Source organism: Tachysurus vachellii, chromosome 5, assembly GCF_030014155.1.
Source record: "Tachysurus vachellii isolate PV-2020 chromosome 5, HZAU_Pvac_v1, whole genome shotgun sequence".
Taxonomy (NCBI): Eukaryota; Metazoa; Chordata; class Actinopteri; order Siluriformes; family Bagridae; genus Tachysurus; species Tachysurus vachellii.
The window spans coordinates 14,756,407-14,771,323 of record NC_083464.1 but is presented as its reverse complement, the minus strand read 5'-3'; the positions used below and the strand labels follow the sequence as shown (position 1 = coordinate 14,771,323).

General features: G+C 37.7%; 2 protein-coding genes across 2 annotated transcripts; both read right to left on the bottom strand.

The window, feature by feature from the left end:
• Positions 1-3,747: 3,747 nt before the first annotated feature.
• Positions 3,748-6,335, bottom strand: gpn2 (GPN-loop GTPase 2). Its single transcript, XM_060869207.1, has 5 exons — positions 5,591-6,335; positions 5,341-5,497; positions 4,625-4,785; positions 4,286-4,416; positions 3,748-4,169 (listed from the first exon to the last, which is right to left on the bottom strand). Exons 1-5 carry the CDS (start codon positions 6,011-6,013, stop codon positions 4,091-4,093), a joined length of 951 nt encoding a protein of 316 aa, XP_060725190.1. The 5' UTR covers positions 6,014-6,335; the 3' UTR covers positions 3,748-4,090.
• Positions 6,336-6,777: 442 nt separating this feature from the next.
• snip1 (Smad nuclear interacting protein) lies at positions 6,778-10,109 on the bottom strand. Its single transcript, XM_060869916.1, has 4 exons — positions 9,801-10,109; positions 9,499-9,631; positions 8,510-9,054; positions 6,778-7,592 (listed from the first exon to the last, which is right to left on the bottom strand). Exons 1-4 carry the CDS (start codon positions 9,959-9,961, stop codon positions 7,331-7,333), a joined length of 1,101 nt encoding a protein of 366 aa, XP_060725899.1. The 5' UTR covers positions 9,962-10,109; the 3' UTR covers positions 6,778-7,330.
• Between the last annotated feature and the right edge of the window lie 4,808 nt (positions 10,110-14,917).

Sequence of the window (14,917 nt, the reverse complement as noted above, 5' to 3'; positions counted from 1 at the left end):
GTTGATTTGTTTTTGTGATTTAACTACACTGAATTAAATGTTTATCACATGCTCCAGAAAATACAGCATAATGAACAGACCCAAATGCATTAAAAAAGGAAAGGTCAAATCTTTATCTTTATCTTTTGTATAAAAAAATGAAAAGATTTGCATTTCATACAGCCAGTAATGGTTAAATTCTCAGAGGTCTGCTAGGATATAAACTAGAAATATAGGGGAGTCAACTTGTCAAACTAGTACATTCATAAGCCTAGGAAGGCAGAAACGAATTTCACATCACTAACTCCTTCTGCCTGTCTGGCTCCTGATTTTACCATGCAGATCGAACTAAACTGTGAACTGGACTGTGGACTGAGTCAGTAGCTCAGTAGCTTTTTTTCTTTTTTGTGTTGTGTCCTGTTTTCAGAAGCTGCTCCATGTCTACCAAACCCCCTTGTACTTGTTTTCATCACTAACCGTACAGAAATGCAGCACTACACATAAGATACTATACATGAAGAATGACGTTGATATATATATTGATCACCTGAAATATCCACAAACAGAATAATAAAGTACATGCATGTCTCTCTAAGCAAAGCCAGTATACAGCTGAGGTTTCCTTTTTCTCAGTAGCTATAACTTAAAATCCAATCTGTAATAATAGTTGTCTGAGTGGTTGTGAACATAAGCAGGATATTAAACAAAATGTCTTCTGCCTTCCACTAAATTCTCCTGCAGCAATTTGACTGGATAAAGCATAATAAGTTAGGCTACATATGAGATTCTTACCAAGCACATTCACCGGTTAAGTAAATATATTAATTTCTAGAAGCAAAAATGAAGGATAATTGGTGTGAATGTAGGAACATACTTTTAATAACATAAAAAGAAGCATTTCCTCTAAACGTAAGTGAGCTCAGTAGTCACAGTTTCCTCATTTGCTGGGTTATAACTAATAAAGTTTATTAAGTATTTGTACGTAAAGTATCTGTATGTATTTCTAAAGTATTTGTATGTATTTTTCCAAGCAAGCTAACTAAATCAATACATAACTAGAAAAAAGACCCCAGAAGCCATGCGGTTAAGGTTTCTTCTCCATTTAATTAATGTGAAAATGGTTTAAAAACATTAGCACTGTTTTACTGCTATTTTTATATAGTTATATCATGATGCTACACTCCTCCATTGTTTAGATGAGTGCCAGCTTCCAAATAATAGAGCTGAGGCTTGTACAATATCCATTTTCAAGAGTCCATTTTCTTGAAGATTACATCATGTTTTTATATGGTACATTTTACTTTACATTTCTTCTAATGCAAATATGTTGACAAGACTTTTGTCGAAAAAACAACAACAAAATTCATATTTCATAAAGTAAGAGTATATAAATGTCTCCTTTCATACTTGAAATACAGGCTCTTTGCTCACAAAGGAGCGGCCACGGTTGAAAGTAAGCAGAATGAGGATGTGTGGAACTGCGGCTCCTGATCCGCTCCGTGTTTTAGCGACGCCCACACACGCAGAGTGCGCTAAGAGGCGATGCACAACCCTGTAAGTCTCACGAGTCCTTCCGCGGATCACACAAGTATGCGTTAAGGTGATTATTAGCGCAAAACCCTTAGAAGGGTGTGAGACGACGTAAATTGTACAGAGTGGCATATTTTGGTCAAAACAACCTAAAAATCTTAATTTTTATAGACAAAAGAAGCCCCGAAAAGACTGGTTTTGAAAACACAAGGCACTATGTAACATAGTTGTCATCTCTCCCTCGCGTGTACAATGCATTCCTGTGTTCCTCCGCGGGTGACAGGGCCTTTACAAGGTCCAGGCAGCACATGATGGGAAAGGTGTCCCGCATGCAGCACTCTCTTTCACTACAGACACTCCAATGAGCGCACAAACAAGCGTTATAACGCGGCGGGTGCGTACTTTATGTTACTTATGTGGCGTGTACTTCCTATATATATATACATATATATATATATATATATATATATATATATATATATATATATATATATATATATCTTATACACACATATAATGTCTTATATAATATTATAAGATTATATAATACAGCCTTACACTATCACATTTCAACACCTAATGTTCAACACCATCTCTCAGACATTTATTTCACGAGATACCAAAAGCTGCATATTCAAGAAATTCACGAAACGCCTATATAAAATCTATGAGCTCTGAAAAAAACTACAGGCCCACAGAACACGAAAGCGAGGGCTTTTTAATCAGGTCTTTTTAACGACAGCGCCATCTGGTGGATGAAGTTTGACATGTCATTTCAATGACTTTGGGGAAATGAGAATTAACTCCGTAGTGTTTGCTGGTATAATTTCGTGAATGCTGCTGTCGGTCGATCATTTTGCGTATTGTGTGATTACAAAGAACAGTTTTGCACTTTACTGAATGTACTATTTGAAACAAAGAGAAGCAGAAATATTATTTACCCAGTATGGTAGAGGTGCAAAGTAAAAAAAACACAAAAACATCTTTGCATGAAATATGGGGTGAGAAAAAAGATGAACATAAAGACAACATGCATTACATGCATGCATTTAAAGTTTATAATGGTTCACTACATTCTTGTTATATTTCTCTAGCCTTTCCAAGTTAGTATATTTAATATATGCATATGAGATCTGTTTAATCAATATATTATTGAATGATAAATAAGAGTAGAAACTATTTACAAAATAGTAATAATATATAATATATAATATATATAATATATAATATAATATATAGATTAAATAAAGAGATCACATCACAGATGATAATACACAAGGATGACAAGAATATGTTGATTAAAATGTACAAATATTTTCAAGTACGTTACCCAAGTGTTCGGGGAGTGCAGAGGTGTGTTCCATGTTTTATTTGTTTAATTATGTTTCTTGATTCAAGAAGAATGAAAAGACTAAAAATGCAATAAACTAAAACAGATGTCAGATATAAGTTTAAGATATCATAAAATCCCCACTGTTGGATTCTTCATTTGTGATGGTTTTTTGTACTGCAGGCTCTTTCAATTGTTTATTTCAGGGAAATTCCTATTCATTAAATAGGAATTCTGGGTTATGCGATTGACTTGCCCGGTTGAAATAAAATCCCTCCCATTTAGATTAGATGTATTTCTATGGAAACTGGCAGACTAAATGTTTCTGTAGCCTTCCGAATTTGTTCTGCTGCCACCATCATGCCAAACATCACCTTTAAAGGTTTCTGAGCCTGGTCCAGAAGGACATTTTTTTCTTTTGCCACACTTTGGTATTTCCATCACTTTGGTAGAGGTTAATCATGGGTCCAGTACTTTTGTGGCTCATCTCTGTACTTGTGGTATGGCCTCTACATTTCTACTCTCAAATTTCTTCAAACAGTAGATTGCAATACCTTCAGCCCTGCTCTGTGGAGGTTGTTGATCTCCCTGACTGTTGTTTTTTTTTGGGGTTTTCTTTACAACTCTCACAATGCTTCTGTCATCAGCTGCTGCTGTTGTTGTTTTCCTTGGCCGATCTGTTCCACTGCTTGTTGCTCAGTACACCAGTGATCGCTTTCTTTTACATTAAATTCCAAATTGTTGTACTGGCTCTGCCTAATGCTCGTGCAATGCTTCTGGTCTGCATGATTGCTTTTTCTATCAACAAAGGCAGACTACACAGGTGAAACTAAAGACTAAAACCAAGAGTAGATATTCAGAGCTTTTTATTGTTTAAACGATTAATGTAACATGCTCCCCTATCAGTCACATGTTCCAATATTTTGTATTCAAAATATAATACTATGTTCTATGTTGTTAAACACCTATATATAAATAATAGGAAATAAAAGCTGAAATTTTAATACTCTTCTCATATTCCTCTTTTGATCCCAGACCTAAATGTGTTGTCTACAGTGCAAAATAAAAAACATTGACCATGCCAGTCCTAAAGTATCATAAGGGCCAGTCCTGTATATGATATTAAAAAGGTACATTTAAAAAGGAGAGAGTTTTTTTAATGGTCATGGTATGTGCACAGTGTCAAACTTCAAAACCTTCTGTTTAGGAAATAAAGTCAAGTCAATATTAAGTTATTAAATTAAGCTTCTACTACATTTGCAAGTCCATGACCTCTTCTTTCAAAGTCTGTTTGTTGGATTCCACATATCTCTCTTGCACTCCCAGAGCTCTGGAATAAAAATAAGAGTTAAGGAAATCTATTTCACTCACATCACTTTGGATACAAATCTGCAAATGATTAAATGTTAATGTAAATACGAGGAAAAAATACTTAAAGAAGGATACAAGTTAAACTGAAATTCTGCACCAACAGCAGCAGACATCATAGCTTGCATATTTCTTTCCTCCATGTCACCAAAGCAGTAGCCATTGGCCTTGTCCACAGTGCGAAGGACCTGCATCATGCTCTCCTTATCCTGTACAAAAAGTATCAGGAAATTTAATCAGTGCCAGTTAGTGCTTAGTAACAGAGCTTGTGACAAAAACAGAGCGAGAGAGAAAGAGAGAGAGTGTGTGAGAGAGAGGGTTGAGAGTGGGGGCAAACAAGGGGGGGGTGACAGGGAGACAGTGAGAGGAGAGAGGGAGGGAAAGGAAGAGAGGAAGTGAGAAAGCACAAGCACTGACCTGCACATTTAGAGGGACAAAGGAAACAAGGCCATAGTCCTGAATCACTTCAGCTAACTTCTTATTCAGACGGTGGAACTTCTTAAAGAACGGATCGGTGGCTAAATGTTCCAACAGGTACGACAGATCCATAACCTCCGTGTAGAAGTCAAGATTGAAGGCTTTGAAAAACAGTAATACATGAACAATGAGGCATTAGTGACTGCATGTTAATGGAAATATAACCTGAATCCAAAACAGTCGGAATATTGCTAAATATACATGTCCACATGGTGGACTTCCTACTCAATTTCATTTGGGTAAAGCTGAAGAGAAGGGTTGGAGAAAAACTTTTTATTACTGTATTTTCCACCAATATGTTTGATTAAGTTCAAGTTGACAGAATTTAAAGGTATCCTTGCTTTTGAGATGAGGTCTGGATTAAAAAGTGATTTAGGTGACCAGACAAATAGGTTAATAAATGAACAATAACTTTCATAATCCCTGTGGTGTTCGTACAAATTTTGTGGAGAACAACTATATATACACGTCTTTATACATGGGGGAAATGAACACTTTAACAAAATCCTGTCTAATCCCTAAAAGTCCTGGCTAAAAGTTATCGGAAGATAATATACGCTCTAGAAGAGAGATTTTGGAAGAGATTTTGCAGTTTCCAAAAATTTCCCCAAATACGAAGACACATAAGACATCCCGAGGGATGAATATCTACTCACCCAGCTTGCCATACTGCTCAATAAGATCCATCTTTGACAGCACATTGACATGAGGAAGTTCCACTTGAAGCATGGTGGACAGCGAGGTGCAGAGCACAGAAATGAACTTGGCTGGATCAGCACAGTAATGCGAATCCACCAGATGCACCGCAGTCAGCTAGATTCAGGAATGAACGTCCAACACAGACATGTGTGTTAGAATTAAAAACACAACAAGAAGATCCATCATGGCCGTATTCGTGTTACTCACCCTGAAATTCCACTTAGAGAGCTGGGCAAATATATTTCTGACTGAACCATGATGAGTGTAAAGCTCCACCTGACCAGGACAGTCAAAAAGGAAATAGCAATCATGGTGCTGCTTCAGTTTAGCCTCTAACCAGTCCATGTTGGCCTCTAAATACTCCATGCAGTAGATGAGGCCACCGTTAGGGCCAAGTTTTAAACCCTCCATCACATCTTCAAGTGTGATCAGCTCTGAAACGTCCACTGCACACTGATATGGTAGTCCTTCATTTGCAGGGTCCAGGTTTATTACCACGACTTTACGCCCCATTTGACTCAGGAAGTTATACATGCCTAAGCAGTAGGTGGTTTTACCTGATCCAGGTGGACCAATAACCACCTGGCCAAAGTGCACACAAGACTGAGGAGCTCCAGTGGACGTGCTCATTGTAGCTCAACCACAAGGCTAAAATAAACACATAAATTATAACCTAACTAGAGCAGACAAAAAAAAAAGTCCGGCTTGTGCATGCATGAGGTTCACCAGCTGATCTACAAACTGGGAAACAACAACAACAGGCTTATTATAGCACCTTGCTAAGTAGTACAACAGTTTATACAGGTTAGAATGATAACACATAGATATATGGGGTACAATCCATTATCAAACACGGACAAAATTAAGTCCTATAAATTAGTAAAATTACTTAGTAAAAATTCAAGATGCGTTAGAACACATTTTTAAATTTCACGTGTGAAACGGGAAAGAATTGAAACAGCAGGATTCACATCCGGGGCATAATGGCTAGTTTCAAAATAAAAGCCTTAAAACGAAGGACGTGCAAGTTAGACTACAGTGCAGTGGATGAGCCAAGCGTACAGTGTTCCCTTATAATAGGTAAATAAATACAGACGGTAGTCAATATTTTGCTGTTTAAAAATAATCATTTAGTCCATTATCAATGGAAATGAGGTGTGGGTGTGTGTTTCTCTGCATAACACTGAACCGGAAACAATACATCAGAATAAAAGTATAATTTAAAAAGAATTTTATATGCATTTCTAGTGTTCAAGTGGCTCATAAATGTCTTTAGCAAGACTGAAACTCATTTTCTACAGCAAAACCATGGATAATGACACCTCAGTAGACCCATTTTGCTTCTAGACAACACCTGGTAATAAAGTGCAAAATTAATAAATGAATAAAATGAGCACGTTCTTTCCCGGTTTTATTTTACAATACAAAACATCAAAAACACGTACAGAATATTATGTAGCTCAGGATTTCAAAGAAAACATGTAATTACCTTGGAATAGAACAATAATAAAAAATATCACTACTATGCAACATTTAACCAAAAACAATAATAGGGTCAAAAAACACAACAAAAACCCTACAAACAGAAAATATCATTTTATCATTAAAGATTACAAAACCAGATTAAACAATGACACCATCCAGGATATTTACAGAATTGAAACATTCATCAACAAATTATCCAAAATATATAATTTTTTTGTTCTGGCATTGAGCACTTGGGATTTAGGGACTACACTGAGCAGCACCAGACAACACAAAGGCGTCTGATATGATGCTCATGCTGTCCACCTGAGAATACATTTATACACAGAAAGCAGTCAGAGTACTTCTTAATAAACCTCAGTGACAAAATAATGTTCAAAATCATGAAACCCAGTGACATCTGGGTCCATCACAGCGATCGAGTCTATTAAAACAAATGTACTTTGGTAGACTGAGCAGTGACTACTCATCAAGGCCTTCATCCTCTTCATCTTCCTCCTCCCTCTTCGTGTCAACCTCTGCTGTGTCCGAGAACTCGTGGAGGAGCACATACTCGCGACTACTGAAACCAAACTTCAGCACGTCCTTCTCTTTGAGCTCATAGTAGCGCTGTGGTTCAATGCGCTGATTGTTCAGGTATGTGCCGTTACCTGAACCTAGGTCAATAATGTAGGGCTTCACTCTCCTGCCTGTGCTGCCATCCGCTCGCGTGAACTCCACTAATCTGAAGATGACAAATGCAGATATCTCAAATACAAAGATATGTAGCTATAAACAATGGTAATGGATAAAGTAACTTCTGGTTATTTTTAGAAAATGTTAGTGATATAGAATTGCATTCATTCCTCTCTATATAGTCATACGATTAATCTGTCATTGTATATTTGATACTCTGGACATTTAAAGAAGTTTGATATTTTCCATACAGTTGTAGACAAGTACAGTCACTATTGACACCCTTCCTTAAGTGGTTAGGAAAAATATGTATTTGTGGTTAACTTGCTTAATAACACACCATCACCTGGGCAGCGAAATCTTACCCGTTATAGGAAATGTATTATATTGAAACAAAATGATCGCTAGAGAATGTTTCAGTTTAATAATCAGTCCCAAATGGTCTTGGAATTCCTACATCACTAAGTGACAGAGACTGATTAGTTATTCAACACCATGGGAAAGATTAAAGGACACAATTTAAAGAAGACAAAAGTGTGTCTTCATTCAGAAATCATGTGTAGGCTATAAAAATATTTCTGTGATAACAGTGGATAGGGGACTGAAAGTGCTCCCATCAGATAAACTGCTCTGTATACTCCAGTCTCTGGCAGCATTAAGATAGTGTTGTGATGTTGGAAATGGAAGGTTGTGCAGTGCAACTCCTATAATGGATTTATTCAATTAAAGACTTCATGTTGCTCATATTTTACGTTAATTTGCCACAAAAGGTTTTTTCCATTATCAACCTATTAATTCAGTTCTATTTTGAAGGTGGCCGTATAGTTATTCATTTCAGTAGGTTTTGCTCATGAGCCATTCCTATAGTTTGGATACTCCAAGTTAAGCTGACTTTATGGATAACGATACATTACTTAATCAAACCAAACTCTAATAGTGTAAAATATTGTATTTGTTTTTGCTCACCTGTACTGGAATACAGCATGCTGTTTGGAACATGAGGGGTGATCAATAGGTATATCAGCGATCTTCCTTTGCCTTCCAAGCAGATAAGCACTCTGCCTGTGGATGTACATCACCGGAAGTGGCTCATCATTTTTGAAAGGGTACAATCGCCACCTTCTTTTAGGAATTCTGGCCTCAGGAGGTTCGTTATACTTAATGACCACCCCTCTGTACGTGTTGGTATCTTCCACCAGAGCGCCTGAAAGTTCAAAGCTGGGCTTCTCTTTCTCAGCAGTAGGGGCCTCCTCATCGTTCTCTCCACCAGCAAAGGCATGCGGTTCATTTATCTCTCTTGCTTCCTGCCTCTGGCGGTTTTCTCTGCGTCGCTCGTTCTGCTGCTCCCTTTCTGCTTGTTGCTGATGGTACGTCTGTGCGTCCCGCTCTCGAGACCTGTCTCTTTGACGCTCCGGGCCTCTTTCACGGTCTCGCCGGTGATGTCGTGGTTCCTCCCTGTTCACACGCCGCTCATCTACTTTAATTCCCCTTTCATTGTGGTCCTCTTTTTCCTGTACAACATACACAAAGTTTATGTTAATTATACAATGAGACGATTTGGAAATATGAGTTGAGTTATATGATAAAATCAGCAATAAATTTGATCCACACAGTGTCTTAGTGGCAGATGAGAGGGGACGGTGATGAACGTCATGCCTCTGGGCAATTACATTTCCATCATTCAGCAGCACCCTTATCCAGAGCGACTTACATTATCTCATATTTGTACAACTGAGCAACTGAGGGTTAAGAGCCTTGCTCAGGGGCCCAACAGTGGCTGCTTGGTGACCTGGGATTGAGCTCACAACCTTCTGATTGGTCCAAGACTTAAACCATTAGGCCACCACATGCCCACGTGAAATAAAAAGCACAACTCTTTTAGATATTATCCATGTGAAATGATTCAAATACGTATACAGTAAAATAAACGCTAAATAAACTGTAGTTTGAATGACCCGCTTTATCCTATGATCAGTTCCATGCTGTGGACTCCGACTCCTCCTGTCTCGGGTCGCTCGGTCACCACCTGGACGTCCCGAAAACCGACCTCTTCTTCCAGGCGATCGGTCTTTTACCCTGACAGGTGATCTAATATAAACACAGCAAAGTTCACGTCAAGGCTGTAGCTAAAACTGCTGCTAAACCTACTCTAGATGATGTGGGTATAGCGATTGTATTAAGCAACAACAACAAAATATCAGAACACGTGTAAAAGTAAAAAAACAATTAAACCAGCCAGCAGCCGTTAGTCGCCCACCTGTGGTCCGGTCTCCCCGGCGGAGGACTCGAGCTGCTGCGGCTTGAGCCCGAACTCGAGCGGCCTGGTCTCTGAGGCCTAGCAGGACTCACATGTTCTTGTTTAATTTTTGACTTTCCCTCTCGAACAGGAGACCTTTTGTCTCTTCTCTTGTTATCCATCACGGTAGTTGGTCTTGAACAAAAAAAAAAGCGATCTTTAAAATGAGCTCATTTCAACTACAGCCCAAGAAATTTACGTTGTTAAGTGCAACATGCTAAAAGAACATCATGTACACTTCCGGTTATGTTGTGCATCCGCAAAATGGTCCCCTTTTGGACCTTAAGCAGGACTTGAGTTCCGTTTTGTCGGTATCTTCACCGCTATCTGGTGGTGGAGACAAGAATTGTAGATGATGTAAACTTGAAACAGGCCACTTTCCCCAAAACTGTAATTGAGTACCCTATAACCTGAGCCTTGGGATTCTTTACTTGCTCTAACACTTCTACATTAACTCAGCAATATGCTGTAAACACACTACATTCCCTGTGTTCAGAAACAAGATACAAGATGGTCAAGATACAACTGGCTTCTTTTGTTACTTGTCAAAATCGATCACTAAATGTTTAAGATTCTCTAATTGCCCCACAGTCATGTTTTCTTTAAACTGTTCATGGTTTTCATCTCAAGTCATTTCAAGAGGTTTTATATATAGCTGTGAAATGAAGCAATGTTCCTCCAGGACCCTGACTCTACAAACAACTAAGAGCTTCATTTCTTATGCAGCACAAAGTAAATGTGTTTAGATTTAAACAAATGATCTAGTGCAGGTTCACAGGGATTCAAACTTCTGAGCTCATTAATAAATACATTAATAAAGACAAAGAAAGCTGACTCAGAACTTGCTTTCAGTAAGCAAACACCATCAACTTTGTAATTTGTTCCTTGTTATTTGAATTTTTTTTAAGTAAATCAAAGTGCAATATATAAATGATTTTTTAGTAGCAAAATTACCCGACTAATAGACTGTTTTATCAGAAAGGATTTATTTTACTAGCTTAACAATTACGTTGATAATGATGTGTGTTCCTTAGCCAGATGAGGAAGTTTAACCTGCCACAGGAGCTGCTGAAACAGTTCTACTCAGCCGTTATAGAGTCTGTTCTGTGCACATCAATAACTGTCTGGTTTGGTTCAGCTACAAAATCAGACATCAGAAGACTACAGAGAACATTTTGGACTGAAAAAAAGATTAAGCCCACCCATCAATTACTGTGTATCTCTAGAGTGAGAAAAAGGTCTCAGAAAATCATTCTGGATCCCTCATATCCAAGTCTTCCTATTTTTGAACTTTTACCGTCTAGCCGGAGCTACAGAATCCCAAATACCTGCACAACCAGGCACAAGAACAGTTTCTTCCCCAGGCAAACTACCTCATGCAATAGGACAGAGCCCCCCAGGGGTCATGTGGTACATGTGGTCATGTGCAAATTTTGGCATGTTCCACACATTCATGGCACTTCTTGAAAAGGGCTTTCACATTAAAGCAAAGCGACCTGTGGCCTATCTGTTGCTCCAGGCCAACGGCATGGCCTAGCGCATGAATGCAGCTTATTAATGAAATAAGCTAAAAACTAGGGATGAGCGAGTACAGCATTAGCTGTATCTGTATCTGTATCTGTATCTGTTAACCATATGAATTATCTGTATCTGTATCTGTACTCAGAGGGGGTGGGACCTAACCAAGATGTAGGCGGGGCTTGTCTTGAAATGGGCGGGGCTTTAACTGGTATGTTATTTTAAGCATGCAATTGATATGGGTTGATCAGAAATTGTTATATTTATTGCTGATTAGAAAAATATTTACAGGACAGCATCAGGATTGAGCTTCAGATCAATGGTTTCACGATGGTTTCAGATCACGATAGCAAACAAACTATATTACAGAACAAGATTTGCAACAATGAAAACAAAACAATGCGGTGCAATTATGAAGTAAAATGTAATGAACAACATAACTTTCTTTTTTAACATTTCATTTTTTTATGAGCAGTGTGATTCTTTTTATTTTTTTGGTTCTTTTTAATTTTTTTTATTTTCCTTTTGTGAGTGAGCAGCGCAAGACAGCAACACAATACATCTGTATGTGTGTAGGGGAGGGGCGCTGTGACTATCCTATCACAGAACGCTGACACAATCAGATACCCAATGATGATTTTCATTCAATCCGAGCACAGATATTGACTCGTATTACTCGAATAATACTCGTACTCGGCAGAAGTGCTTTATCCGTACCGGATACTCGGCTCATCTCTACTAAAAACTCTTGTATTGACCTTTTTATATTGCTCTGTTCCCATATTATCCTGTATTATTTGTGATCTTTTGTTGGATGTAGGTAGCATAAAAGTAGAAAGAAGGAATTTGGAGTAGGACATCACATTGTATGCTCTATATTCTCTTGTCATCTTTATGAAAGTGCACTACATGTTTTGGGTGTATGGCTAATATTTAACACGTAGAACTTAGGTAGTGTGCACTCTTCCAAATACTTGACATTATGAATGGACACTTATGTTGGTGTGGAATTTTCTGCATAGAGAATGTAGATTTTTGGCAGGAGCAACTGCATAGCCTCAAAAATGAAGGTGTTTTTTAATGAGAATAAAAAGAATCTCATCATCTTCTGCTTCCTTAATATCATATAGGTAAGTGATTCTCACACAAAATAATCTCCATTATAAAATAATAAACTATGATTCTGCTTCTCAGTATCATGTGAGATAATTTAGTGGCTTGTATATTTTTGTTAACAGCATGTGTGAAAAATCTTATTCTGCTAGTTCTGTTTAGACTTGTTTTAATTAAGTTGTACTCTGCTCTTTCTGTCTTCAGACTGAATTAGATGCTGTCAAAGAGTCACGGAATAGTCACCTTATTCGTCCGCCAGGAAACCACAGTTTTCCCCATGGGTGTCCTGAGGTCATGTATTTGTTACCAGAACTATACAACACACAGGACTACTTGTGCCAGATTCCAGAGGATGAAGTCAACCATTGCGGAAATGACTGTGTCCACCGAACTTACATTCTTTGTGATACCGACGTCTTCACGCTGTGCACCTCCGTCCTGGCTGAAAATAATCTTCATGTTCCTGGGGACACTTACATGGCCTTTTTTACCTCTACCTTTTCCTATGACAAGAACTATCAAATCTTCTAGACAATGAAAGATAAAAATATGAATGTGGCTGTGTCTTCATACATGCCAATGTACAGTCTTAAGGAAAATTCCATTTTCTGTGTAATGTGAAATTAAAAGTAAATGTCATATTGATCTTCTTTCGGAGGTATGTAGTTAAGTAAAAGATTGGCCCTATAGTCTGCAAAACCACAGATCAGCCTCTTAAAAATCAGTGCTGACATCCCTCCAAGGCACAGATGTTTCACACAGATACTTCCCTTAACTCATGTGACTTTGATAGAGTCGACTCCACACTACTCAGAACTGGGGAAGCCTATCGGATAAGAGATCAAATCAAGTTGCTGACATCAATATTTTTGTGAATGCAGTTGTACATGAATAAAAATTAGAATGAATATTTACAGATTAATTCCTTTTATCTCTGATGCAGTGCAACACATCCTGGCAACAAAATATTTGGTTTTGGTCTCTAAAAATTCTTGTTTTACAATGTTTCTCAAGTTCTATGCTTTGATAAACAACATTAAAATGATTAGAATTAAGTGAGAAAGCAGGTAATTGTTTTTATATTGAGATGCTTTGTCAAATTAGCATACTTCCCTTTAAGGTTTAACAGCATTTTATTAATGTTCAAGACTCCGAAATTTATTAAAAACAAACAGTAGTTTATGAAACAAAACACTTAATTTTAAAACTTTAATATGAAACATCAAAGTAACAATTATCAATGTAGAAAAATCAGTGAGGTTATTTGAGAATGTAAAATAATCCTAATCCAGCCCATGTGTTGGCAGATTATATCTTGTTCAGTCACACTTAAATCAATGCAGTTTGGTCAAATTTATTTTGCATTTACATGAATTAAAATTTGAAAGGCCCTGCATCAAAAGTGTCAAACATTGTATGTAGATGTCCATGTGCAAATAAAAGTCACCAAATATATTTTTTCAGTAAAGCAAAACACAACATTTATAAACCATATTTCACTCGGATAAGAAATCAAATACTGGGTTTAGTGTTTATTAATCCGTAAAAATTGGGATGTCCCTGTCATCATTATGTTTGGAGTCCTAATACCTAGCGAAGAGAAAAGCAAATGCATGTTAAAATACACTTTTACAAATTGGCCAAAAAAAAAATCATATATCGATAAATAAGTGAATGAAGGAATTAATGGATGTGTGTGTGCCCTGCGATGGGTTGGCACTCCGTCCAGGGTGTATCCTGCCTTGATGCCCGATGACGCCTGAGACGCCGTGACCCGAGGTAGTTCAGATAAGCGGTAGAAAATGAGTGAGAGAGTGAGAGGAATTAATGGAAATGTAGCTGTGCACCTGAAACTTACCTCCAAATAATATCCATTACCCACATGTTGGCATCAAGTACACTTGTAAAATATTCAGCAAGCTCAAGGTATGATCAGTAATTGTTTGGGACTTTTACACACAACCACGTGTGTGACTGGGGGCTTCTGGTAAAGGTGCTAAGTGAAGCAAACAGATGGACTGTGATACAAGGAGATCAGCACCTATAAAGATGTGCAAAAATGATTGTTATTTCAAAGGACAAACTGTGCATCTCCACAATACATGGAATAATACACAATACAAGACTGTTTTCTTAATGGAAAGCACCCAAAACCAGGGCCTGTATTGACTAGGTGTCTCAAAGTAAGAAAAAAATTCTCAGTGATGCAATTTTGGTCCAACTTTTAGGAGTAGGAGTAAGAGCAATTCATTAACATTATATATAAATAATATTCATTAAGCGCTCCGGAGGTGTCATAACTGGTCAGGAGTAGCAAGGAAATGGCGTTCAGGCAGAGATGCGTGTGGAAGAGAGATGTTTTAGTAACACTGAGTGACACAGAGCTCATGAGTTATACATTTGGACAAAAATAGAATGTGAAGAGAAGATGGAAGGAGTATTCTGAG

Excerpts from the sequence above, each read along its gene's own strand:
- gpn2 (XM_060869207.1), bottom strand. The coding sequence starts at position 6,013 with ATGAGCACGTCCACTGGAGCTCCTCAGTCTTGTGTGCACTTTGGCCAG. Across the intron at positions 4,786-5,340 it reads TGAGCAGTATGGCAAGCTGG|CCTTCAATCTTGACTTCTAC; the intron begins GTGAGTAGATAT and ends TGTTTTTCAAAG. Across the intron at positions 4,170-4,285 it reads GCAGAATTTCAGTTTAACTT|AGCTCTGGGAGTGCAAGAGA; the intron begins GTATCCTTCTTT and ends TTTTTATTCCAG.
- snip1 (XM_060869916.1), bottom strand. The coding sequence starts at position 9,961 with ATGGATAACAAGAGAAGAGACAAAAGGTCTCCTGTTCGAGAGGGAAAG. Across the intron at positions 9,632-9,800 it reads CCGGGGAGACCGGACCACAG|ATCACCTGTCAGGGTAAAAG; the intron begins GTGGGCGACTAA and ends TGTTTATATTAG. Across the intron at positions 7,593-8,509 it reads CATGCTGTATTCCAGTACAG|ATTAGTGGAGTTCACGCGAG; the intron begins GTGAGCAAAAAC and ends TGTCATCTTCAG.